The following is a 27,823-nucleotide window of genomic DNA, read 5'->3' as shown; positions in this document are numbered from 1 at the left end:
CTGCCTTGGTTTTATGCTTGTAATAAAGGACTAGGTAGTGGCAAAATAGATTCATGCTAGATCAGGTAAAGTTTTGCTATTGGCTTCAATAAGATTAGATTTAACATATGTATAAATCTATACAGACAATGAATTGGCTCTTCCTGCTCTTTCATGTATCTATGTTTCTCTGGCTTCCTGTTTCCGCCACGCCATTCTCTTACTCCTTCCCCGTGTTAGAAACTCAGATATATAAGCTAGGTGCCAAATGCCTCCTTAAGCCAGGGTTACAGTCGCCAAAACAGAATGTCTAGTTGCTATTTGGAGGGCAGGTGGCTTGAAAGTCCTATTTTTCAGTACAACTTTTTGGTTCCTGAAATTCATTCTGGTTGTGCAGATAAAATATAGCGGATAGAATTCTATAGGATGTGTTGTTAGTGTGTGGAAGCAGGCAAGATCCAAGGATCCTCAGGTATGCATCTCCAGATGGTGAGACTTCGGGCACAATCCTGGTAACTGGACATCTTCACGTAGTCACAAGTGGCCGAGAGCTAGGTACAAAATGTTTCTGGCACTTGGCGAATTTCAAAGGCTGATCCCTCCAACCCAGTTTTCAGGCTTTGCCCTCTTCTCCTCTCAGATTCTGCACATTTCTGACTGCTGAGTTGTTATGTGTTTGTATTAGGAATCCCTTCCCCACATAGGTTTGGTGGTGGTGGTGGCTGGGTTTTTGGCAGATTCTTCGTTTTGTTGTGTACTTCAGGGTTATGCTGAACCCGCTGGTATTTCTCTCTTCTGTGACAGTGGTTCAGTTTTGGCTACACAAACAGGAGCATGGGGAGACTTACATTTGAAAATAGAATCCTGATTATATATGTACGTTCCTTGTGTATACACTCGCAAATGTGCAAAGATGAACTGGGAACGTGGGACATGTTGCTAGTTTAAATAATCATCTCTGCCTTTATTTTCATCGCTAGGTTATTTGGATGGCACTGCAAAAAAATTATTGTTTGGTGCCTTGTTCAGTTGTGCATAAGGTCAAGTTCACACTTTGCCTGTACGTCTCTCATAACTTTAGTGCTTGATGATGCACAGCTTTTTGAGACGATGTCGAAGTTCTGTGATATTTTATCTATAATTTATTTTATTTTTATTTTTAATGTTTCCTTCGAGGACCCAAGGTGATGTTCATGGTTCTCTTTCCTCCCTCTCCCCCTTCCCCATTTTATCATCTCAGTGACCCTGTGAGTCAGGTTGGGCTGAAAAAGAGTGATTGGCCCACGGTTACTCTGTAAGCTTCATGACTCGCTTGGATCCTAGCCTGATCCTCTCTTAAGTCCTGCAACACACTGGCTCTCGTTCATCCTTGAAAACCATCCATTGGCTTTTAAGAGGTGATGAGCATACATGTATGAATCAGCCCTTATTTTTAAGCACATGCTGGGTGTATACTGATTTAGGACCAGAAACATTTAAGAGGCAATGTCTAGTGGTGCCTGCCTGCTTGCACAACAGCAATGAGGCTTCTGGCAGAGCAGATTTGCGGAGTGTGGCAGAACGGAAAAAGTCATCCTGTGTGCAGGTAGACCCCTACTTCTGCGATGATGGAGCTCACACTATGTGTTCCCCCTTTTTTCCTTGTATCAGTTTGAAGCAGTTGTGTTCGGTGGCCAAAACAAGCACATAAGTGATACGTTTCAGTTTACGAACAAAATGGTCCAACTTACTCCGACTTGTTGCCTTTTGTAAATTTAGGGGTCAGATTGGAAGGTAAGCCAGCAGTCGCCGGAACAGAAAATCAGTGGGAGAAAAATGTTTTAAGCCTGCTGTGTCTGCCTTGGAAAATCTAATAAGGTCGCTTTGTAAAAATGATTAAACATTTCTGTACATTCTCGCTGCACTAGAGCCCATGATGATGTAATTAGCACCATGTGACCTTTGCTTTATGCTTTCAGATGGGATCCATAAATATTTAATAACACGGGAGACTCTCTGTTCTCTCTTCATAAAAGAAGGAAAGCTCTTGTCAGCCGCAGCGTGGCCCTGCCTTCGGAAGTCGCAGCACGATGACTTGCTTGTGCTAAACCGTATCAAATCCAACTGCTTGCTTCCCCGAGTCCAGCTAGCTTGAGTCAGCCATGCAAGGAACTATGCAGCGCTTGATGAATTCGCGAGAAACTGTGTTTGCCTGGGGCTGCTACTGCATCGCCTGCAGAACGGACCTGGGCCGGTAGCAGGGGACAAGACAATGGCTTCAGCGTAGTGCGATCCCACACTCCCAGAACATGAATGCGACTCTGCTATTTATTTATTATTTAACTTTTGAAACTGTATGTCCCACCATATCGTTGAAGCCTCTAGGCAGGGCACATGTCAGTAGTGCATGGCATGGATGGGGCGCCATTTGTCTGGTTCCCTCCTGCACGGTTGTCTTGTCCGCCTGTGTGCTGCTGTATTGTCCGCTCACGCAGTGCTGAATTGGCTCCCAGCCTTCGGGCTGCACATGTAAAAGTGGACCTACACAGAGTAGCCATGACAACACAGCAAGTGGAAACTGGAGGGAACATGCCGGAAAAGCTTTGCTTTTAACTTCAGGCCTCCTTTGCCTTGTTATTTAGGTTCCATCAGCCGCTAATGCTCAGTGCTGGTTTGTTTTACGGGGAGCTACCATCCTTGAGGACACGGGTGGCGCTGTGGGTTAAACCACAGAGCCTAGGACTTGATGATCAGAAGGTCAGCGGTTTGAATCCCATTGCTTGGTCCCTGCTCCTGCCAACCTAGCAGTTCAAAAGCACGTCAAAGTGCAAGTAGATAAATAGGTACCGCTCCAGCGAGAAGGTTAATGGCGTTTCCGTGCGCTGCTCTGGTTCGCCAGAAGCGGCTTAGTCATGCTGGCCACATGACCCGGAAGCTGTACGCTGGCTCCCTCGGCCAATAAAGCAAGATGAGCGCCGCAACCCCAGAGTCGTCTGCAACTGGACCTAATGGTCAGGGGTCCCTTACCGTCCTTGCTCCCACTGCTCTCCAACCCCACCCCGTTGCAAACTCCTGCAGTTACATGTGGACACCTCCCCCATAGCTCTCCTCACAGCCATCCCCTCAGGGTTCACCCCAAATATAGCTCCCAACAGCTTGCCCAAATCCCCCTTCCCTCAGAAGCTCGCCCAGTCCCACCATGCCCCCTGTCACTGCTGCTTCCGGTAAGGGGGCAACAGGAACAAATAGGAGAAATTTGACTTTCTTCCCCCTCGTTGCTCTCCTGCCCTGTGGCAGCAGCTGCCCTGTCCCCCTGGCCTGGATGTTGTCACCTGTGGAAGTTAACTGGTGGGGAAGGGAAGAAGAGTGCTTTTGGCATGGACAAGAGAGCCAGAACCCACCCCCGTTGGCATTGGTAAAGGAGAAGGGCGACTCCATCAAGCCCCCTCCTCCTCTGGGGATTCTGCCATCAAGGGAAGAACTGGGAGTCAGGAGCTGCCCACCTCTGCAGGAAACACCTTACATGCACATAAATCACAATCTCTAGCTGCTTTGAAAACAGCGATGACATTGGAGTGGGGGCAGGAGGGATATTCCTTTTTTTTAAAATTCCAGGGCTGTTAAAAAAGCTTGAGGACAGGGGCCATCTTAGACCTGATTTCTGTCAGTCAATATGAGACTGATATCAGGGCAGGGTATAAACTCTGCAAATAAATAATAACAACAACAAGCGTTAGCCTCTTCCAGACTCTTCACAGACTGTTCCTCTTATATGAAGAGACCAGTTGCTTTCTGCACCAACTAATTCAGATCTCTTCCTGCCCCTTCTCCCAGCCACTGTCCATTCGAAGCCGGTTTTTCACACTTCATCCTTTCATCCAAGTGGCCTTTGTCCCCCTGCTCCTTGCATGAACCATAACCCTTCACTCTGGCTCTTCCTTTCAGTTACCAGAACCTCCATTCAGGTGTCAGTTTCAAGAGCGGCATGCGTCAGAGACTACAGTAGAGACCTCTGGTGCCTATGTGCCGCTATGGCTTCTGCACAAGGCACAAGAGAAAACGTAACTTTCAGGGCACTGCATTCATAAGGACTAAAAATATCCCTCTTAAAAACGTGAAAGGTGAAAAATCGAACATTTCCCCCTCCCCCTCCCCCCAGAAACAAGGTGCTTAAGACATGGTTAGGCAAACTAAGGCCCGGGGGTCGGATCTGGCCCAGTCGCTTTCTCACAGTCGCCCGGAGTGCAGGAGAATTGTCAGTCTTTAGGCTGGAGGACTGGCCATTAAAGAGACTATGCTGCTCTAAAGAGACACAGAATGTAGGAGAGCTGGCCTGGAGGCAAGACTCAAAAGGCCTCAGGTCTTGTTACATCCTTCTCAGAGAAAGTTGCTCACTAGGACCTCTGCTTGCTAACCTGCCCCATGGGGTCCTCCATGGAACAAGAACAGGACATGCATTTTGGAACTTCTTGATTATGTTGCTTTCTGTGAGCTGTTTCTTGTGAGCCTGTCCTCTCCAGGTCTTCACCTGTGCTGGACACCAGTCTGCCTGCCCCTCTTTTCCTACTTCTGATTCTGCACAGATCAGGGGTAGGCAACCTAAGGCCCATGGGCTGGATGCGGCCCAATTGCCTTCTCAATCCGGCCCGCGGACAGTCCGGGAATCAGCATGTTTTTACATGAGTAGAATGTGTGCTTTTGTTTAAAATGCATCTCTGGGTTATTTGTGGGGCATAGGAATTCGTTCATTGTTTTCTTCAAAATATAGTCCAGCCCACCACATTCTCTAAGGGACGGTGGACTGGCCCACAGCTGGAAAAGGTTGCTGACCCCTGGCACAGATGTTCTTCTGGAGCCCTAGTCAATTGAAAGCAGGAATGGGGAGCCTCTAGCCCACCAGATGTTGCTGAACTACAATGGTCTCATCCCTGATCAGTAGCGATGCTGGATTGGTCTGGTGGGAGTTGATGTCTGACACCATCTGAAAAGCCACAGGTTTCCTGTTCCTGATTTAAAGTCTCTACTGCTAAGAGGGTATTAACAAGGACACTGTCTGAGAATGGTTCCTTCAGACTGCTTTGAAATAATTTAATAATGTTGTGCTAGCACATTACATTCATTGTGATGATTCATTCATAAGATTTTCAATTGATTACCTGATGTGCTCCTTCTCAAGCTTGGAATTTGAAAAGGGTTGTAAACTTGTCTCCTCTTAAGAATTTGCAAGTTGTCTTTAAACTCTTAAGCAGCAAGAGATGCAACATCTTATCTCAAGGTAAAGGTAAAGGGACCCCTGACTATTAGGTCCAGTCGTGACCGACTCTGGGGTTGCGGCGCTCATCTTGCTTTACTGGTCAAGGGAGCCGAAGTACAGCTTCCGGGTCATGTGGCCAGCATGACTAAGCCGCTTCTGGCGAACCAGAGCAGTGCACGGAAACGCCGTTTACCTTCCCGCCAGAGCGGTACCTATTTATCTACTTGCACTTTGACATGCTTTCGAACTGCTAGGTTGGCAGAAACAGGGACCGAGCAACGGGCGCTCACCCCGTCGCGGGGATTAGAACCACCAACCTTCTGATCGGCAAGTCCTAGGCTCTGTGGTTTAACCCACAGCGCCACCTGCATCCCTGATCTCAAGGTAATTAACTGTTAAATGTGGACATCTTTTTTGTTCCCACAGGGGGGAAATCTGATTAGCGTTTGAAACTGCAACCCTCTTTGTAAACATCTGCTTTCACTCTTAAAATTCAAAGTAAAATGAAAACATAGCACTCATGCTAGTTCGCATCAGTGTCCTTCCAAGTAAGCCACTGACTGTTTGCTGAGAGAGGAAAAACACATACCCTTGTATTTCTGCCTGTATTAAATGACTGGTTTGTTCTCCTGCTGTGCAATGCAGTGTAATCATGACATCATTAAATGATGTCATGGCTTAAACCAAACCGTAGATTCTGTTGTAGCGAACGATCAATGCCATTTTAAGATCATCTGCTTACTAAGGTGTGTTGTAGATGTGACTGCCCTCATTTAAATGCCACTGAGAGGTCTTCTCTGTGACCCCCCCCCCCATCCCATGGAGGGTGCTTCGAATTGCTCCCACAGCCTGTGCCTTCCATGCATAAGGCCCGTGGTCCAATCCTGACATCTCCAATGAAAGCGTATTAAGTTGCACTGATAGAACATCCCTTTGCCTGAGACCCAGGAGAGATGCTGCCAGTCAGTAGAAGCAATAATCATTCTCAGCTGCAGCAACTCCATACACTTTCATAGATCCATAACTTCGCACTGTCACCCAAATAAAGAAACCTTAGCTGATTGATCATCTGTATTTTAATTTATTCTTGATACATTAAATATGCATAAATGTGCATATCGAAAACATTTATGTCTGAAGAAAAAGAGCATATTTTGTACTTCACACTTGTGTTACAGCAGATGCCGATTTAGAAGAGGCATTTCTAAGTCTTTGGAGGTTGCACTAGCCTAACTGCATTTTTCCAAAGTGCTAGTATTTTATTTCATTTTTTAAAACGTTTATTTTTAAACCTGCTGCCTAATTTAAGTAGGGGCACCTTTTTAAACAGAACAATCTAAGCAGCTGATTGTTGCAGCTGTAGTCTTCCACTATGCATCAACTGATGTACAGTGGTACCTCGGGTTACAAACACTTCGGATTACAAACTCCGCTAACCTGGAAGTAGTACCTTGGGTTGAGAACTTTGCCCCAGGGTGAGAACGGAAATCGCATGCTGGTGGCGCAGCAGCAGCAGGAGGCCCCATTAGCGAAAGCGTGCCTCAGGTTGAGAACAGTTTCAGGTTAATAACAGACCTCTGGAATGAATTGTTAGAGACCCGAGGTACCACTGTATTGGAGTCTACGGGCACCAGTTTTGCCATTGGCAGGGCATTGGTTGGCATTGGCAGACACTTGCTGAAGCAGCTGGTGACCCTGGAAGATAAGGAGCTTCCTGGGTTGACCATAATACTGCCACCATGGCCCGCATAGCTCACTGAGCTTTTATTTTGGTGTATTAAAGTTCCTTTCAAGTGTTTGGTGGCATTTATCCTTGATAGGCCATTTATGTAAATGAGCTCTTTAATGAAGTCTGCATTTTAAATTAGATACATTTTTATTTTAAAAGAAAATCCTCTGTGCTTTCTTATTCTTTATAATACTTGAATTAGCTACGAATGTTTCTTATGGGGATACTTTTAATTCCCATCTCGTACAGGTTAATCGCAGTAATAAAAAGAGCTTCCTTGCTTGTCCTTTAAGGGGTTGGCATACTAATGAGACTGTTTGGAAAGCTCTGATGAAAACCATCTATTTGCCTTTTTAAAAACACATTAAGTGTGACCTTCCTTTAAAATTGATATACCTCTGTCATTAATTTGGAGGTGGGAAAAGAAACAAAAGTGAGAGAAGCACTTTGCTTTTTATAGCGAGTCCTATTGAGGTCTGATACAGATTATGTTTGGGTTTGTTTGTTTTTTGCCAAATATGCCACCCAATAACACTCTCTGGTTAAAAATCTGTGTAGTGTTCATTTAACAGTGTCATCTGCTACCCTAACATAAAATTCAATGTAATGCTCCCAAAATCAGTGTAATGCTTGTTCACCTCTGTATCTGCCTCCCTACATCTCACCCTTTAATGTAAAGTCTCCCTGTCTTTCCCTCAACAACCTCAACCATGGTTAATACAGTGGTACTTCGGGCTAAGTACTTAATTCGTTCCAGAGGTCCGTTCTTAACCTGAAACTGTTCTCAACTTGAAGCACCACTTTAGATAATGGGGCCTCCTGCTGCTGCCGCGCAATTTCTGTTCTCATCCTGAAGCAAAGTTCTTAACCCAAGGTACTATTTCTGGGTTAGCGGAGTCTGTAACCTGAAGCGTATGTAACCCGAGGTACCACTGTAGATCAAATGGATTTGGTTCGGTTTTGCATTAGGATCAAAAGACCTTGCTGGCCATGATAAATTAATAGGCCAAATTTCACTGTGTTGTGAATTCCATCCGTCAGGTTTAGAATAAGGTAGGATTAAAAAAAACAAAAAAAAACTTTAACAAATAAAATAAGGCAGACTTGAAGAAGAGGTGAAGAATGTGCATATGTCTACTTCGCAGAGACCACCAAAGTCATTGTGTGCTAAGAATTGCCAGCTAAGAGCTAAGCCACTCATCGCCCAGGATGACATCCAATATTGTTCCCTTCCTCTTCTCCTATGGAAGCCACCAACCCACCCAGTAAATCTTCTCAGGAGAGTTGGGGAACCTACAGAACAGATTTAGGAGCACACAGGAGGCCTGGAGGGGCAGGGGAGGAAGTAGAAGGCCCTTTACTCAAGAAGAGGCCCATAGCACAATCAAGCAGGTCTTTTGCATGTCTCCTGCAGTTGCCTTCTTGGCTCATGATTATTAAATTCACACTGTAAGTGTTTTTGCCTCAGCTATATGTATGTGTAAAGGGGTTTTGAGTTCCTCGTGCGTAAACTGTCCCCGTTAGGGGTTTTATTCCCCTTGGTTAAACCGTCCTGACTGCACAGCCCATCTCTGCGTGGCTGCCTCAGTCGCTAGTAGAATCTGTCTGTGGGCATTGCTTAAACCTTTTCCAGCATAAAAGCGGTCTGACTCCCAGTCGTCTCCGCCTCTCACTGCGCGGGAGTCTTCTGCGCAGGGAGGGCGTGGGTAGTGGAGGACCTGTGCTCTCCTCACTGATCTCCAGAGAAGAATCCCGGAGCTCTACCTCCGCTTCCCCCATCTGCCCCCCTTGATCCCTGGTGTTACGCCGATTTCCTTCCTCCTCTACCAAGCTGCGTCTCCCCCTGGTGCTGGGACCTTCCCCTGCAGAATCTGGGAGCCTCTCCTTCGCCTCTCGCTCTGATGTCAGTTCCCTGACAGTATGTATGCTATATTTATATCCCACCTGTACATTCCTGTGAGGAAGGATAGACTAGAGATAATTCTATGCCCATGGCCATCCACCTGGCTTTATAGCTAAGTGGGGAGTTGAACGTGGACTTCCATCACTCAAGCCCAACATACAGGAATAATGTTTTGTTTTTTTGTTTTGATTACAGCACTATAAAACTTTTCCCCCACTGCTTCATGTTTCCTGGGGCTTACAGGTTTGCTTGGATTGAAATCAATATTTCATCTAGTTAGCTTTTGGGAGATTAGGCGATACACCACAACCAAGCATAAAATCATTATAAAGTCTCTATAGGGTTTCATCTGTTGCAATTATGAAAATACGTATTTCTTCCTCCTTTTGAGCATGTCCCTACAGCTGCTATTTGATGCCTGTCCAAGTCTCTACCTGCTGCCATTTTGTGACTCGTGGGCCTTGCACTCTGTTAAATTCAGCTCTCTCAAGTGGACCTTGGAGGTAGGAATTTTAAGAGCCCCTGATATTGCAGAAGTAAAAAAATAGCTCATTAAAACTGATAATCAGAGCATTCATGATGCCGGAAGAATGATACATTGAAGGAAAGGCAATAATACTGATATCCAACATTCTGAGTCCGCATATCAGCTAATTTACAAATTTTAATGTGATAATATGCCATCTCCTCCTTATATCTTCCTTTTCCCCAAAAAATGGTTCCCATTTACTTCCTCTCAGGATGAATTCTTGCCCGCACTTCTAGTTCACAAATCCTCTTTTCTAAAAAGGCTTCCCCCAAACCTCATATAAGACAACTGGAAAATTTATGAAGGAGAAAACAGGAGTACGGAGTGTTTCTGTATTTATAGCTTTTGATGTGCTGAATAGAAGTGGAATAATAGGCCAGATTCAGATGCTAGGACAGATACCTGCCATTGAATACAGCAGCCTTGCATCAACAGTGGGGGAACTGGATCCAGCCAGCCAAGTCCTCTACCTTCTATGCGCCAACATTGACAGGTGGGCAGGACCACACATCTGTCCTGCATAATGATGTCAGTTAAATGACACCTGTGAAAGTTCAAAGGGGGTCAGTGTAGCTGCCCATCAGCGTACATCTTCTCCCCAACCCCCCCCTCCCCACTCCACTAATACCTAGTAATACAAGCTATCTATATCTGTTTCAATCACACAAAGTAGTCGAGTTAGAGGAGGCTGATTTGAACTGGGGCTGCACTACATAGGAAGATGGGTCATCTTTTGCCAGATTAACCAAAGGCCTGGTTAAAAAAGGAACATTTTTGCCTGGCGCTTAAAGGTGTATAATGAAGGCGCCAGGCAAACTTCCCAAGGAAGAGCATTCTACAGAAGGGGAGCCACTGCAGAGAAGTGCCGTTCTCGTGTTGCCACCCTCCAGACCTCTCGAGGAGGAGGCACACGAAGGAGGGCCTCAGAAGATGATCTCAGGGTCCAGGTAGGTTCATATGGAAAGAGGCACTCCTTGAGGCATTGTGGTCCTAAGCCATTTAAGGCTTTATGGGTCAAAACCATAAAGGTAGCCAGTGCATTCGGACCAGGGTCGGTGTAATATGCTCAAACCGTCTTGCTCTGGTGAGCAACCTGGCTGCTGAATTCTGCACTCGCTGAAGTTTCCGAACCGTCTTCAGAGGTTATTTAGATTGGTGCTGGAGCAGAGAGTTATATACAAACCCCTGCTCTGCTCCAAACCCAGCTCTCCCTTCATGTCTGCTTTTTGTAACTGAAAATGAGGTCAAGAATTCCAGCAATGGATGTCCTGCAGTTTGTCGTTTGACCCTTGACCTTCGCAAAAAGAGCCAGGCAGACACTGGGAGCTGTTCTTGCCTGGGGGCAAGTAAGAAGTATATGCTCCTGGGTTACCCTATGCAGAACGCACTGAACATCTGGTTCTAGTATATCGCTTTGTTAAAACAATGGAACAATGCTCTAAGTGTTCAAAAGCACAGGGGAATCCCAGCAGGCGTGTAGCATCTGAACATGATCTGAAATATAAGGGTTCTTTGAAATGGACCACAAAGATAATATTGGTGCCACTGAGCTCCATTTTCTTTGTGTGTAGAATCTGTGACCTCTGGGTCACACTTTCAGTCCTATCACAGTTCTGCTTACAAAGCAAAGTTGTCGGCTCCAAGTATTTAAATCATCTTCTAGCTAATGCTATTCCGAGCTGCATCAACAGAAGGCGACCACATAGTTCCCATTGAAAATCAGTGGGAATATCCCATGGATTTCAGTGGGAACTAAATGGTCACCTCATGTCCCTTCAGATCATGAGAATTCCCAATATTGTACCAAGCAGGCGTTGCCCTCTCATTTAGAGAAGCACCCTATGCAATCTTTTGCTGTCTTCCTTTTCAATTTTCCAAAGAGCGACAGTATTTGGATGTTCAATAAAAATAAAAATGTTGCCTCGTTTTGATAAAATGTGATGGGATCTTTGTAGATGGCAAGGGCTGTGGCAAGGAGGTGACATTCCTCATGCTTAGCACCAAGCTATCTGCTCTTGATTTTACAAACTACACCACTTTAGATTCAGGTCGGTAGCCATGTTGGTCTGAAATAAAAAGAAAATAAATAAAAAATTGTCCAGTAACACCTTATAGACCAACTAAGTTTGTTCTGGTGTAAGCTTTTGTGTGCATGCAGTATCTGAAGAAGTGTGCATGCACATGAAAGCTTATACCAGAACAAACTTAGTTGGTCTATAAGGTGCTACTGGTCAATATATTTTTTTTATTACACCACTTTAGGCATTGTCGTACCTTTTGCATAAAGGGATTAGAGTGGGCTGCCATTCTAATTGCACTTCCTATTCCTCTTTGCTGATAGACTTTAATATGCCCACCTTTTAGATCCTACACTTTCAAAAATGTGGTTCTGAAGTTTTTTTTCCCCTTTAAAAAATAATTGCTTGAATACAAGTACCTCTTCCACCTGCTTGCCCTCCAATGTTTTTAGAAACTCTTGGAACTGGAAAATGAGCCTTGTTGTGATGCTCATTAAAACCGAATGGTCATCTTTATAGAACTGCCAGTAAGAAGTTTGTGGGTGATGGTCCAAATTGATAGGTGCCTTAACTTTGAAGGTGGCACTTTTTCTGATACAGTGATGCATTCACTATGGCTGCATATAAGCACACAAAAATAAATAAATTCACACAGTGAACCAGGGTCGAAATCATCTCCCTGGACTTGTAACAGAATGGAATGCTTTCAGATTTACAGTGGTGCCCCGCAAGACGAATGCCTCGCAAGACAAAACACCCGCTAGACGAAAGGGTTGTTCGGTTTTGCGTTGCTTCGCTAGACGAATTTCCCTATGGGCTTGCTTCACAAGACGAAAACGTCTTGCGCTTTTTTCTTAAAGCCGCTTGAAGAGGCGCAGTTGCGACGGACCGTGCTTCGCAAGACGAAAAACATCGCAAGACGAAAAGACTCGCGGAACGAATTATTTTCGTCTTGCGAGGCACCACTGTATAAAATAGTTTCTGGAAGTGAGGCAGTCCAGTTGCCTGTGCCTAGCGGAAACACATGAAAGGACAAAAATGTTTTCAAGCAAATGGTAGATGGTGTCAATGGAGAATGTGTCATGCAGTTGGCTTTTTGGTTAGGTGATGACTGGTCTTGATACGCTGGTTTGAGTTCAGAGGCAGGTTCTACACTGCACAAGTAAAGAGAAATTTAGGTAATCAGGTTTTACCATATTCCACAGATAATCTGAGCACCAGCTTAACAGCACAGTCCAAACCCATGATCCACCAGGATGCAAGTTTGGATTTGGCAGTTTTTGGGCTTTCTCAACTGAGCCAGGGCTCAGCTTGGACTACACCAGTGCAAGTCAATCTCCCCAGCTTTGCCAGGGCTCACCCAGCGGAACTTACACCAGTTTAAGCCCTCAAAAAGGGATGTTCTGGAGACAGGATGGGGCAAAGAGAGACTCATGTCTATCTTTTTTCAATCTTTTATTGTGTGCTGGATTAAACAAGTGCTCCTGTGGAAATAGGAGTCTTGGAGGCTTAACACTTGTTGTGTTGTTATTTTTAAAAGAGGTGGCCAACATTCTGAAATTACAAAGCAAATCTTAAAAGTTTGACACTATCTGAAGTGCAGGCATATCACTTGCCCACCTGGGGAGTCAATACATCAAGGGTCTTCTGCACAATACGTGGTTATTGCTTTTCAAAAACTACCGTAGATACCAGTCAGTTTTCTTGTAGTTGCTACAAGCTTGATTGAAATTGCAACTTGTGATTTATCCAACGAACTCCATCTTTTTAAATAGGCAGCCTGTATGGAGGGTTAATTGGGAGCCAGAGCAGAATTGCCTTGGGGTGACAAGTGTATATTCACTAGATGTGTTGTTTGTTCTTTCTGCATATGTACCATAATGAACAGTAGCCAGAGAAATAGATCTGTTAAAAGGCTTTCTCATGCTAAGAAGTATATTTGCAATTGCTGTGACAGTGCAACACTGCCATCTGTCGGCTAACACATATTTCTTTTTCTTTTTTTTAAGTTAGACACATATTCGCTCGAAATTAAAAGGTGTTCATAAAGATGAAAGCATATTTCTGAGTGTATTTAATGGTCCAGTTTAAAAATCTGGACTTCATGAAAATTATTTGAATTGATTATAAATGCATGGACTCAGGAAGCGTTCCACACGAAGGGAAAATTGGGGTTGTTCATGCATTACACTGACCGCAGATACAAACGGTCTACATACTTCCATAAGTGTTTGTTTGAAAGTGTGTACACATGTTGCTCTGTACAGCTCAACTGTTGCATACACAGACTGTACACTCATTGAACATTACATGTGAATTACTGGACAAGTGTATAGCTCAGCTATTTTTGTACATAGATTCTATATTCACCAGATGTAACAGATAAACACACCTGATGGGGATCCCATGTACACAACATATTAGGGCGTGTCATTTTAGGGAAACTTAATTTTTGCACATTTCTTCAGGGAAGCTTAAAAATGTGTTTTTGGGTGAGGAATTAAAAATCTGTTATTATTTTTGGGATTAGACATCATTTGGTAAATCTATGTTTGATTAAAAAGCACATAAACTGATCTTGGGAAAAGATTTTTACTTTTACCTTCTGAAAATGTCCAGTAATGCCAAATAATAATAAGAAATAGTATTTAATATATAATATAACTGCAAGTCCTTGGTGGTCATTTTTAATGATTTCTACACACATTTTACTTGCCAAGCAAAACTAAATTTTATTAATTTAACCAAAAGTATCTTTTGAATTCCCAAGTCATTTTACAAGTTTTTAGCACCCCTCATTTTTGGAATTTGAAAGCTGAAAAATTCAACATACCTTAACAACAAATGAAACTATGAAGCATGAAGTTACTTCAGTTCAGGATCAGTTTGTTATCTGTGCTGTGGACAAGGCTGGTGTCTTAATGCAGATTGTTCTGCCATTCCCTTTATCGTACAGAAAAGCTCCAAATATCCAGGAACTTACCATAGAAAAGTAGTGTTACGGTCGATTTTTCAGGGCAGGAGCTCATCGTGATAGCCCCTATAGCCACATACCCAAGGAAGTGTAGCATTGATCCACCATTTACGTACATGTACACACATCAAAAATTAGTACATAACTACCTATTATTATTATTATTATTATACTTCTTTATAATCTCAAAGCGGTTTACAACCTATATTGAAGCATCAGATAAAACAGATAAAACAATCCAGAACAAAACATTTAGTATACATTCAGAGTAACATAAATAACAGGAAACTAAAATATTACCTTAAAGATTTCAAAATAAAATATTACAAAAGAGGTCAACTACAGAATGCCCATTTAGCACAAACGTTAACAAAATAAATCACAAACATTTCAAAAGGAAACTTTACTAAAGTAAGTCAAATATAAAATACAGATTTAAAACAGCACAATTAGCAAGAGAATAAAATATTATCATAAGCCTAGAAAGTATCTGCTACTGCTGCTACAAATCCTGCCAATGGTGGTTCCTGGCGGGGGGGGGGGCGGCTGTGGTCACTCGGGCTCAGTGACCTGGGTCTGCACTAAGAGACAGCCAAGACTTTGTCATTTATTAGGATCAGCACGGTTCTAAAGCTGTGAGGACTTCCCTGAAAGTAAGCTCCACTAAACTCTGTGGCACTCACATCTGACTGCATAGGCTGAACCTGTAAAATACGCTGAGCTTTAACAAAAGGTCTTAAGCCAGCTGAAATGCACCCTTTAGCTTTTAGTTAGAAATGCTAGCAATCTTGCAAAGACATAAACCGCTAGCATGAAGTAGGAACCCTATCAAAGAAAAGGGAAAGAGTCTCCAGCCTCCGCTTGATTATTTTCCTTGTTCTCACTTCATTAGCTTGGCAGATCAAGGAGCCTTTTGCTCTGAAAGGAGTCTTGGAGCTTGGCTCCCCACACTCCCCTTCCTTTATACCACTGGCTAAGACGCCTTTTGAAAAACAGTTTTGCACACAGGAATCTTGATACAGTGGAACCTTGGTTGTCGAATGTAATCCGTTCCGGAAGACCGTTCAACTTCCGAAACTTTTGACAGCCGAGGCGCAATGGATGGATGTCAATTTCAATGGAGAAAATTGAGAAACGCGCCTTGGAAGCCGTTCAACTTCCAAGGTGTGTTCGAAAACAGAAGCAATTACTTCTGGGTTTTTGGTGTTCAAAAACTGAAAAGTTCGGCTTCCAGGACACTCGAAAACCGAGGTTCCACTGTATGTTGACTTGTAATAACTTGGTCAACTCCGAACTCTTACAGACTTCAAGGATAATAGATTCTGGGATATGATTCAGCCAGTTGGCAGAAATGACTCCCGTGCATGAGTGGAGAAGCCACTTACGATCTGAGGTGCTGATATGAACTTGTATATGTAGCACCGAATTCACAGCTCTTAACTGAGGCGATGAGAGGGAAGGGGTTGCAGGATACACACGACCTTTCGAATGTCAGCGAGATAAAAAGTTAATGGTCACAGAAGGTCCAGACATTTATATTTACTTGCACGATACACTGTCTGGAAAAACAGTGGAAACAGCTTTTTTAATAACCCAGCTCTCTCCGACAACGAAACTGCAACTTATGAAAGTAAGCTTCTCTTCTGAAAAGAATCAGGGCAAATTCTGAACACATTTTTCTCGCCTGTTCATGCATTTGCTTACAGGCAGCCAATGCTAAGTTTAAGGATTGCATCCATAAATAACTTGTGGTGAAATGGAGAATAAATATGTGGTGTGGGTTTTTTTAAAAAAGAAGCAGCAGCCTGGGTTGTTCATTCAACCTAAAGCAATAATACAGAAAAAAAGTAAAATGTGAAGAAATTGTATTTGCTGGGGAAGAGCTGGCAAATTCCTAAGCATATTCCTTAAAATAAAATAAAAACACCTCCCACCATATCCATGGAAATAAATTCAGCTGAATGCAAGCAGGATTTTCTTCCAAGTAGGAGTTGCCAGCTGACCCCCAAACCCTGGCCTGCTGCTCTGTGTTTTAACATCAGCTTGATCCACAATTATTAATTTTTGTAGTGTGAACATAGGTGTTATCACCTGCTAACAAGGCAGAGCATACTTTTGTTCAAAACAGAGGAGCAACCACCAGAAAAAATGTTGGCAATCCTAACTTCCAAACACCTCTTTATTGCCCAATCCTATGCATGTTTACTTGATAAACCCAGTGGTACAAATGAAATTCATCCCCAAGCAAGTCTCATTGAACTCAGTTGCACTTCCTTCCGAATAAAAATGTTTAGGGCTGAGATATAAACTAAAGAAGTATCCGTGGACAGCTCTTTCCCATACTCTTACTTCCTGTTGCTTGGGGAATGCGCCAAGCTATTTTTATGTTTGTGTATGTATTCCTTTTGATAGCAACACATCAGCTAGGACTGTGTGATCCTATGGACTAATGGTTGCTTCATCTGAGTAATCCAAAGGCCCCAAACACTCACAAGTTCGCCTTAGCAATCTCGCATTTCAGCTACGCTTTAAAAGTGATGTCAGGAACCATAATCACCAATGTAAGCTGCAAGGAAGATGTTATAAACTCAGGTCTTCAAAGTGGATCTGTGGATTCATCAAGCTGAAATCAGAGGCTGGGAACTCTAAAGAGCATTTCTGCCAGAGGCTAAGTGACTGAAGAGCTTCCTTAGCCGTGCGCCCCCCCCCCAAAAAAAATACAGATATCTGATGACGTGAGCATATATGAAGCCAATTACTCAACAGTTTGACATCATTGGGGGGGTGAGGTAAAGGCAGACGACAGCTATTACACTGAATTACGTTCCTGTTTACTTTCGCTGTCTTTGGGATCTTTTTTATGTCATCATGTGGAGCTGTTGTTGTTCCATGTTAGTAGTCGTCCTTCATTTCCTAAGGGGCCAACAGGCAGAGTTGCTGTCGCCGCTTACTTACTGCCATCTGTGCAGATCCTCCCAGAGCAGTGATCCCTACAGCTTGACCTTTGGAAAGAAGCCAGTGTCCACCCGCTGGGCCTCTTGCTGGGTTTTGACGCTGACTCTCCCTGCCTTTAAACAGCTACAACTTGAGATTCTCAGATTTGACCTGGGATGGGGGGAGTGGGGGAGTAGACAGATTTTCTTGGAACCTAGTTGGTGGGAAATGCTGTGCCAGTGAGCAGAGGGATCATTTTCTTGCAATTGCATTCAGATCCTGCAGCTGCCACCTCCTTAGAAGGCGTTGTTGAGAGTCATGATGGCTCAAACCCAACGGTCCTCAAAAGCACTCATTCGCTCGCCACTGGCAAGTGGATTTTCTGACATAGTGAGGACAGGGTCAAGAAAAGCCCACATCCTTCTCAGAGACACTCAGAAATTAGTACAGTGGTACCTCAGGTTAAGTACTTAATTCGTTCCAGAGGTCCGTACTTAACCTGAAACTGTACTTAACCTGAAGCACCACTTTAGCTATTGGGGCCTCCTGCTGCCACTGCGCCGCCAGAGCATGATTTCTGTTCTCATCCTGAAGCAAAGTTCTTAACCCGAAGCACTATTTCTGGGTTAGCAGAGTCTGTAACCTGAAGCGTATGTAACCTGAAGCGTATGTAAAAACTTCTCACTGCTTTCTGGCCGTCTCCAAGTCTCACTGTAACAGGCATGAGTCTTCATCCAGTTCAGTGATGGCAAGAAAGGCAGGATAATTTCAACCCAGTAATCCTGGGACTTGAGGTTCCTGCTCTTCCTTCTGCTGCAGGTGATGTGCAAGTCATTTGCTAACTCTTCATTGGAGTTTGTTGTGGAGGGTTTTCTGCAGGGGTGGAGTTGCAGTTGTTGCTTTTCTTAAATTGCCAGGTCCGTTGGCAGATCAACCATGGGATAAGCTTTGCAACACTCATTCGAAACCATGAGATTAGAGAAACTTGTTTCTGAGTCATTAGAAAAGGGATGGGGATGCTGTGGCCCTTGAGATGTTGTTTGACTCCATCTCCCATCATCCCCCGCCAGAATGGCCAATGGGCAGGTTTGCCATTTCTTGCTTCAACACATCTTTCTATCATGTTGATTAGCTTCGCTTTGCCTCCATAAGGACAAATAACTATCTGTATTTAATTACAAAAAAATTGAAACAATGGTTTCCACAAGTCTTTCTCACTTACTTTATGATTTTGACCACAACGCGTGCAACTTTAGAAAATGGATGACCCAGCCTTTTACCTCTGGCGTGGCGTGAAATGCAGAATAAATTCTGAAGTGGCTGTATTTGTCAGTTCTGTTTGTTGGGGTCAGTTGAGTTGCCAAGGACAAGTGGAGAGCCCCCTGAAACCTCAGCTGCAACCTGCTCTGCAATTGGCAATTGGAGAGGAGGACAAAGACTGACTGTACAGAAAAAGAACCTGATGTTCATGGGCTCTCGAGGTCAATGCTCCCAAGCCTTTGACTGCTCTTTGCAACACCATTGAGCAAACAGACTCTGAGAGCAACAGCATGTTTTCCTCTCCCTCTCCCTTGAAGAGGCATTTGATAGCAAACCTAGCAGCTTGGACTGAATCGCCGGGGAGGCCAGCTGCTTGTAAGCACTTGGTGTGTGCATCTGGCAGGTGGGTGGTGGGCAGTTTCTCCCTGCAAACTGGAGACTTCCAATTTCCGTTTTGAGCATCTGATTTGTTTCAGGGTGGTTTGAGCCGTGTGGGTTGCTTACTCCACTGCTAGCAGCAGCACAGTGACAGGGTAGCACCCATTCCATCAGAACCAGAAGAAAATGAGACTAGGTGCACAGTTTGGAAAGTATTCATAAAAGCTGCAAATCCTATGTGTTTTGAGCTGAAACAAGCTCTCCAGCAGTGAGCATTGAGTATTAAACAGAAGCTTCTTTCAAACTAAATGTTTCGTTCTACCTTGAAATATGCTAGGTTTCCCACTTTACAATTAAATTAAATTTTATTTTATTTTTGTATTTATTGTTCACTTTCTGTGGTGTCATTGGGTGTAAACCCGTAAAATAACCATTTGGAAGCAAAGTCCTTGCCTGAAAATGACCCTTAAACTAGACTGGGGCACTTAAGGTGTGACAAGGGTGGAAGCAAATTTGCAATTGCAATGCAGGCTGCCCATTTGGGCGCAATTTTTCCACCCTGGGGGGTTTTTACGTTTTGATGGGCAGGAACTGTTCATACCTCCATCACTTCCACTTAGAGCACCTACTTTCATGCTTCCTCCTAGTCAATTTTTCCTTAGAGGAGACATTATTTGTGCGGCTTAGGAAGACTTTCCTTGAGTGCAAATTACCTTAATAACATTTTTTTTAAAAATCCAGCTTGCCAAAACATAATGTCTTTTCTACATCAGAACGTAAGTAAAATTAGGTCATTTGAAAAATTGAAAAGACAGTTGTGTAGCAAAAGAACTGCAATGAAACACAGCGTTAGCTTATTTAAGACTGGTGTCATAAGCTGATGAGAATGCAGGTGGTTTCTGGTTTCTAAATAGCTTTTACGTGGCTGCCATTTGAGGTTAAACAGAAATGTTATGGGTAAGAAGTGTAACTGTGCACATCTCTGCAGATAACCATGCAGAAATATAGCATAGAAATTGATGAGGGGTTGGCTGAACGTGTGAGCCAAATGTTTTGTTTGAGGTAGTAACAGGTGGCACTGTTTTGTTGCGTTATTCCTCTCTGTGGTGCTGCACTGGATAGTTCAGTTGGCTGCAGTGTGGTGCTGATAACGCCAAGGTTGCAGGTTTGATCCCAATCTGGGAGAGCTGCATTGCAGAGGGTTCAACTAGATGATCCTCAGGGACCCTTCCAATTCCAGAATTCTATGATTCTATGTTTAACCAGGTTGCAGTCATCAACTGAAGTGCAATATATATGTGAATCAGCCTAAATATTTCAGGGACAACTCTATGAGGCAACAGGGAAGAGTGATCTGTTTCGGCATGCTGGGAGTGAGAGATCAAATAGATGAAGCCAGGAATTTGGTGTTTGAATGCTGCAGAGTGAGCCCTAGTGATAGAACAGGGGGGGCATTTGGGCTCCACTTCAGGCAGTAGAATATCTTAATCTGGGTCAAAAGGCCACAAAACAGAGCACTACAGGAATAAATGATCTGTATGAACAATTGTAGGCCCATATTTCTAACATTAAACAACTGCAGACTGGTTCCACACCACCACCTCCGAACCCTGAAGGCACTTGATTAAATTAGTGGTTGAAACATTCCATCCAGGAGTTTGACAAGCCTTATCAGGAACCTCAGCTGGTTCCTTGAGCCACCTCCTCTCTGATTCCGTTTTGCCATGGCTGTTAACATTGTAATTGAGAAGCCAGAAACACCCCAAATATTCAAAAATTGGCCCTAGAGAAGCCATAAATTACGGTAACTTGCAAGGAAATACGACAAAGGGAGTGAAAACCAATAAAAGAGTAGCACAGAAACAAAGCCATTGACTGACTTTGAATGGTTGCCTAAGAGAAGTTCTGTACTTTTTAAAACGGCATCAATCCAGACAAAGCTCAGGGTCCACCAATGCACTGCCTGGTTCTCTGTAGCAATCAAAGCACAAACCTGCGACAAACTCATTTCTGTATCATTATATGCCCGTGGGCATTTTATAAAAACAAATCTGAAACTGGGGTGGTGGTTGTTTTTACAACTGCTCATTCAATCAGATGGTCCAGATTATACTTCAGAATTATTTTGGACCTCCCTTCTCTTGGAATAAGATTAGCTATGTGTCCCATTATGCTCACAAATCATGTTTGCATAAGCCTGCATAAATGTTTTGGGTTATTAGTTAGAAGCGACAGCCTCATTTTGCAAATAACAAAATTTGCAGGATTTTGGAGAGGGGTATTAGGATGATAGAGGAATTCTGGAGAGGGAGTTTAGGGAGGATAAAGGCATCAAGTTTGGCTCGCTCTAATTAGGCCAAAATCAGTAAACCAGAAATTCAGCAGTTGCTGTGCTTGCATCTGCCAAGTCCCAGCTTCTGCCAATGTTAAATGTTGGAACAACTTTTTCATCGTGTTTTCATTTCAATCGGCATGGAGGAGGGGAGTTCATAAAATTGACACCGAAAAATATAGGAGGGATGGACTCAGGCAACTAAATACATTAAGCACTCTGGTCCTAGAGAAGCAGCAGTCAGCTCTCCAGCGGCTATGATCTTGAAGACTTTCCCCCCATTTTTGGTTTTTCCATTTGTTTCTATGGAAACGCTGAGACGGAAGAGACGTCCTGCCAGGAAAAGTAAAGTTGGAACCCTTGTAAAAATACAAAAAAACATCCTCTTGCTAGGGAAGCAGAAATTAGCATTTGCCATTCTCCTTGCCAACAACACCTACAAGAGTTGGGGTTCAAAAGACCTGCGGGGATTCCCGCCCCCCATTAGTAAAGTGCTGTGAACACAAAGACAAGAGACCTGCCAAAACTGGAACTGCAATCCATCACTCTTCTCTTTAAAAGGAAGCAGGCCACTTAGGGCCGATTTAAACTCTCATCAGAATCCAGTGGTAAAAGCTTTTCCTGGACCGTGTTCTGTTAGGTTGCAATGGGCAAATTGCTCCCCTATGCTTGTATATTTATTGTTTAAATTTATATCCTGCCTTTCCATGTCTCCATGCTCAAGGCAGGTAACTGCATTGAATGCAACACAAACCCAAATCAGTATATAGGGCAAACAAGTTAAAAACCAAAACCAAAAAGAGTTCAGTTCCACGTAATTGTCTAAATAAAAAGGTCTCCATCTGTTGCCAGAAGACCATCAGAGAGTGGGGCTAAATAGGCCCTCCTAGGAAGAGAGTACCAGAGCTCAAGCAAAGCCACTCAAATGACCCTGCCAGTCACACTTCAGACGTTGCTGGAACTGTGGGAAAGGTGCCCTCCAAAGACCTTAAAATACAGGCACAGTTTGTATGCAAGGAGACAAAAACTAGCAGACAGTGGAGAAAGCAGATCTGAACTCATCTCCATGACATGCTAGCTTTCTGTTTGCAAGGAGGACTCTTCTCCCCCCCTCCCACACACCCACACACCCTGTCCTGCTTGGATATTGGGTATCATTCTTCCACCACCTACAGCTCCTAATTCTACAGTCCATCTGTATAAAACTCTTACCATCTGATTCTGTTAACTGTGTAAAGCCATTTTTTGTGCAAAACTTGCTCGCTTACTATTATTCACCATTTTTATTTACTAAAAGACTTGCATGTGAATGTACAGTTCCATAGTCATCATCCCGTTGGGGGGAAATGTGTTTTTGTATGCACCTTGCATAGATCTTAAGACAACAAATTACAAGCTCCATTCTGAATAACAGAATGGGGCTGAATAAATGAATTGGGGGGACCATGTGCATGATCACTTATGCCACTGAGAGAACTGAGAGCGCTTTCTGCTACGTTTACATTGGAAATCTTAGTAGTAAAGTAAATGGTAAAAGGTGCTGGGCTGACATTGGATGAAAATCCTCTCTCCACAGCTGTCAGCAAAAAGAATGATTACATTTGGTCATACCCTTCCCTGGCTGAATACCCAGCTGATCAGCTGAGCTGGGTTTTATTTGGTTTATTATTCTTACAAATTCAACAGTTACCTGAACATCTGATCTATTGGCTCTCCATTCTGGCAGTGCACTTGGGAGAGAATGTAGTGTTCCCTTGCGTACGTTGGGCAATCCGGCATTCCTGCTTTTGGCTAGCCGCACAAAACCCCCAGCATAAACAAAGAAAATGGTTAACAAGCACAGGTAGTGATGCCCCCGCTTTTTCTGGGTCCTCTAGAGGCTTGCCAGTGCAGATGTACATGCAGCTGGCCTTCATTGCTATGTTCAAAAGATTATGCTCTGCAAATATTAGACAAGAAGCAGATTCAGGTGTTTGCCCGTGTTTTCGTGAGCAGTCAGCTCAGTTTATGAGAGCCTTTTTGCTCCGCGTGAGGCTCTTCCCACATGCACACAATGTGGTAATGTAATGCACTGCACAACAGGCTGCAGTTGTGTGTTTTGCTGCTGCTCAGTGGGGAAAGTTCCCTGCAGGTTTTGCTTTATTTGTTCTTTGAAACAGTGGTGGAGAGCCTCTGGCCCACCAGGCTCTCATATCCTGCCCCTAGCCCTCTCTCCTAAGAGAGGATGTGGCTAGAATAATCACCTGTAGTGGGCCTGTTTTCTCTCTTTTTATAAAAGAAACCTCACAAGTCAAGTACATGGAAGGTAGCATTTTCTCATATCACACTATCTGCAGTCTAAAGTGGCATAGTCTACTTATATTGTCAGGAGCAGGTCAGTAATAAATCACATGGTGTCTGAAGTTAACTCTTTATTCAAGGAAGCAAGGTCAGCTCAGGAGGCCACGCCTAGTGAGCATAGCAACTCATCCCAGCAGGTCTTGCCCCAATGAGGCAGTTGCGAGGACTGAAGGTCCCCACCACTCTCTAAAACTCCTCCTTCCCCGGGTCCTTCCACAGGAACCTGAGGCTCCTTTGTCTTGCCTCTCTTTGCTCCACCCTCTTTGTGTTGGGAGGAGCTGGTCACAGCAGCAGGAGGAGACCCCTTGGCTTCTTCACCAGCCTGACTCATCTCTGCCTCTTAGCCCACCTCCTCTTCAGCCTCCTCTTCTGCCTCTGGTTCTGGACTGCTCTCTGCCACAGACTCTTCCTGCTCGCTAAACCCTGTTACCGCTTTGACTTCTGACCTCTCCCCCTCCCAGTCTTCTCCCTCTGACCACTCATTGTCGTCCCACCACCAAACCCTGGGCTCTGAGCCTTTTTCCATTGGGTGTTCAGCTGGTGCCTCCCACCACTTCTCAGTATCCAGCCACTTCACGATAAATATGCACTCAGAACTCTGCCCCCCCTTTTTTTAAGATAGCTTGAGATTTGTGAAGTTTATTTTTGCATTTATATCCCACTTTTTTCTCCAAGGAGCTCCAGGTGATCTACATGGCTCTCTCCCTCCCCAATTAATCCCCCACAATTCTGATGTAGGTTGGGTTGAGAGACACTGGCCGGCCCAAGGTCACCCAATGAGCTTTATGGCGGGGGGTGGGATTTGTACCCTGGCCTCAGGTCTCAATACCCTCGTCCTTCTCCACTGCTCCTCTCAGCAATACAGACGACTGCAGTCAGAAGAACAACTATAGCAGTTATTTTAAGTAATAGCCCTGCACTAAAGTCATTGAGAAAGTGGCAAGGAACCACGAGAAAATGCAGCACAGGAGAAGTTTGGATTCTCCTTGTGAAGAGAACAATTAAACAATGCAGCTAAACAGTACAGTCGTACCTCAGAAGTCAAACAGAATCCGTTCTGGAAGTCTGTTCCACTTCCAAAACGTTCAGAAAACAAGGTGTGGCTTCCAATTGGCTGCAGGAAGCTCCTGCAGCCAATCGGAAGCTACGTCAGATGTTTGGGTTCCAAAGAACATTCACAAACCGGAACAGTCACTTCTGGGTTTGCAGCATTCGGAAGCCGAAACGTTAGGCTCGCGAGGTGTTTCAGAACCAAGGTATGGCTGTATTTGAAATGGTATGAGGCACTTGCTGCCATGAGACTAAAAAAGAGAGACTTTGATAAGGATGCAGCAGAAGCACAAATAGATGCTAAAGAACTCACAATATAATTCAAGTGGAGGTGCTTTTTCTTTAAGAATCAGCACTGAGCTGCAGGCCTTGATCTCTCATTCTGAATAATTACTGTGTTTTTAAAGAGCCAAATCTTTGTCACATTTATTTTAAAAAATACAGTGCATTAGTGGAGTGTAATAATTTCGCTGCAGAAATAATTACTAGCTATTATGGTATTGTTTGACAGATGCTGCATTCAATTTAAATACAAGTATCTAGGATTTGACAATCAATTTCTTGTTATGAAGCTAAATGACTTCTGTATAGGCATGTTAGCAACAAACATTATTTTTTTGCCTGCTGGTGTAATTCATAGGCTGCTGTTGACATTTCTGGGGACTAAAGGAGCAGAATGCTTCCTTGCAGAGAAAACCAGTCTTGCCTTAACAATGGGCCATAACTCTTCCCTCGTGATGAATAGCCCAGTCCAAAACCCAATCGTTTTATTGTGCATCTTGGGCCAGGTCAGTCACTCTGCAAAAATAGGATTCCCAAGGAGACAGCCCTGTTGAAAAGATGCCTCATAAAAGCCACTAGACTTTGAAAACTAGCTCTTGGTTGATTTGTGTTAGTAGCCTTCTTCAAGCATTCTTCTTCAGTGCTGAGACATTGAGGGAGGGGTGAGCTGTGGGGATGAGCGAGCCAACTCTGTGTCCTTGTCGCTCCCCATCCTCATTGACCTCAGCAAGTTGGAGGATTAAACTCCTGAAGGAGGGAAGAGTCTCCTGTAGATGAAGGCTCCCTGCAATTCTTAGAACCCAGGGTTTTCCAGGGTTCTAAAGCACAGGGAACCTCCAGATGGCTCCGCTAACAAGTTCACCCCCCAATTCAAAGCAAGTAATAGAAATGTGACAAAGGGGGGAAGCTAGCACCGTGCCCACCCCACCCCTTGTGTTTTAACACCAAAGATTGCCTGAATGTGTTATTGGGGGGGGGGAGTTCTGCAGCCATATTTAGATATTCGAAATTTTGTGCAAGGGCTTTGAACTGGAGGGGAAGCGTTGACCTGTGTGAGCTGAGCATGTGAGCTAAGCAATGAGCAGGAATGTATGAAGGGAGCTTATAAGTTTAGCAGAATCCTTGCATTTTCAGGGTTCTAAGCACAAGGCAGCAAGCACTAAATTCACGTCATTCCTACATTTCTGCTCAATGCAGGATGGTTGGGGATGGAGATGAGCCAGAAGGCACAGCACCCCATCTTCGGTTTAAACTCTGCTGTATTATTTTGAACATGTGTACAGGGGCTCTGTTTGCTTATTAATGTGTAAAACATACACAACATTAATTGTTCTGCTGCTGCTGAGCTGGTGTGATAGTGACGAGTGTTGTTACTAGAAAAGCCCCTCAACGATGAAGTATATATACAAGGAAGTCTCCCTTTTTCTGCCTAACCTATTTTACCAAGTTGTGATGCCAAAACACAACAGGGAAGCAGTTTCCACATCAGTAAACATTAAGTATGATTTGTGCTTTTGCTAGGCTGTTTTAGACTAAACACAACACAGATGATCATCTTGTGCTTATTCTTTGTGCTTCCATCATTCCCTTCTTGTAAGAAAAACTGTGTGGGAAAAGTTACAGCGCTTGTTTTATTTTATTTTTAGGTCACCATTGGTCAACTTTATTCAACGGAGAAGTTAATCATCGAGTGCCCACAGAACGTCTGATAGTGGATGAACTCTTCTTTGCCTGTAGCAGTGGCGGATCAGCCACAGTATTCTGGAACACGCACAGATTTTTACTTGAACATATTGTATTCTCTATGTATATTTGAGCTGTCTTGTTCCTCCACGTTGTTCACCAAGTCTTAACATAAGCTGTCCAGAATTTTTCATAGTGTGCTTTCAATATGCCAGTAAGATGAGAACAATGTGTTGCCGTGTCTGAGTGTTACTATTTGCTTATATCAAGTTTTCTTGCCAATAAAATTCCATAAACTGAGGTTTGCTTGCTTCTGCTACTCAAGTTAATGTCTTTTCACCTAGCTCAGAAACTGGCAAATGAATATTTATTGCAACTTGGGGAATTCAGTGTAGAATTTGTGACACTCTCAAAACCAGGTGTGGGAACTTGAGACCCTCCTCGTGTTACTGAACTACAACTCCCCAAATCTCTGGCTATTGGCCATGCTTGCCAGAGCTGAGGGCAGTTGTCCTTCAGCAACATCTAGAATGCCAAAGGTGTTCCCCACTCCTGTTCCAAACCATTAAGAGACCTTATTTCAGAGAATGCAGTTAAGACTGCAGTCCTCGATCAATTTTTACTAAGTTCATGCACTGCAGGCAGTTTGAACTTTAGCTTCCATTCCAGGACAAACCGAATTTCCCTAAGTATAGGGAACCATAGTTTTGTTGAACACTGCTTAAGCATTTCAAAATTCCATGGGGGCTTAATCTACTTAAAACATGTTATCTGACGAGCTATGAAATTTACAACTTAAAAGGATTGCTTTCCGGCACCTGAGCAATGGAGTGCTGTGTTTTCCAGAGGCTACAAATATACAGGTATTTACTTGGTATGCGATATCACAGCGGTGGCAAGGGCAGTTTGGCCCACAAGGCTCCCCCTCCCAAGCTGCACCAGGTCAACAATGGGGCAGGTAAACATGCAGCTCCCTGCCAAAAGTGTAGTTTGTAGGCACCACTAGTCAGCTGATCACTGATACTTGCAAATTCCTGCGCCTTTGTTCTGTTTGATTGCAAACCACACACATAAAAGAAAACACTTCTCTCGACATCAGGGTGATGCCAGATTAATTGACAGGTGGGTCCTATGCACACAATCCCTGCCACGGCAGCTGTGTGGTATTCTCATACAAAACTGAACATGTACAGTGCCAA

At 43.8% G+C, this 27,823-nt stretch overlaps 1 protein-coding gene across 1 annotated transcript in view; it reads left to right on the top strand.

Annotated features, from left to right (window-relative positions):
- Positions 1-26,924, top strand: part of LYRM4 (LYR motif containing 4) — a 55,442-nt gene extending 28,518 nt beyond the window's left edge. Inside the window, exon 3 of the mRNA XM_082234731.1 lies at positions 26,588-26,924. Coding sequence (XP_082090857.1) covers positions 26,588-26,650 — 63 coding nt within the window. The 3' untranslated portion in view covers positions 26,651-26,924. The remainder of the gene's footprint in view (positions 1-26,587) is intronic.
- The last annotated feature ends 899 nt before the right edge of the window (positions 26,925-27,823 follow it).

The sequence above is a fragment of the Podarcis vaucheri genome (assembly GCF_965113315.1).
Source record: "Podarcis vaucheri genome assembly, chromosome: 8".
In the NCBI taxonomy this organism is placed as follows: domain Eukaryota; kingdom Metazoa; phylum Chordata; class Lepidosauria; order Squamata; family Lacertidae; genus Podarcis; species Podarcis vaucheri.
This window is presented reverse-complemented; position numbering and strand designations above follow the sequence as displayed.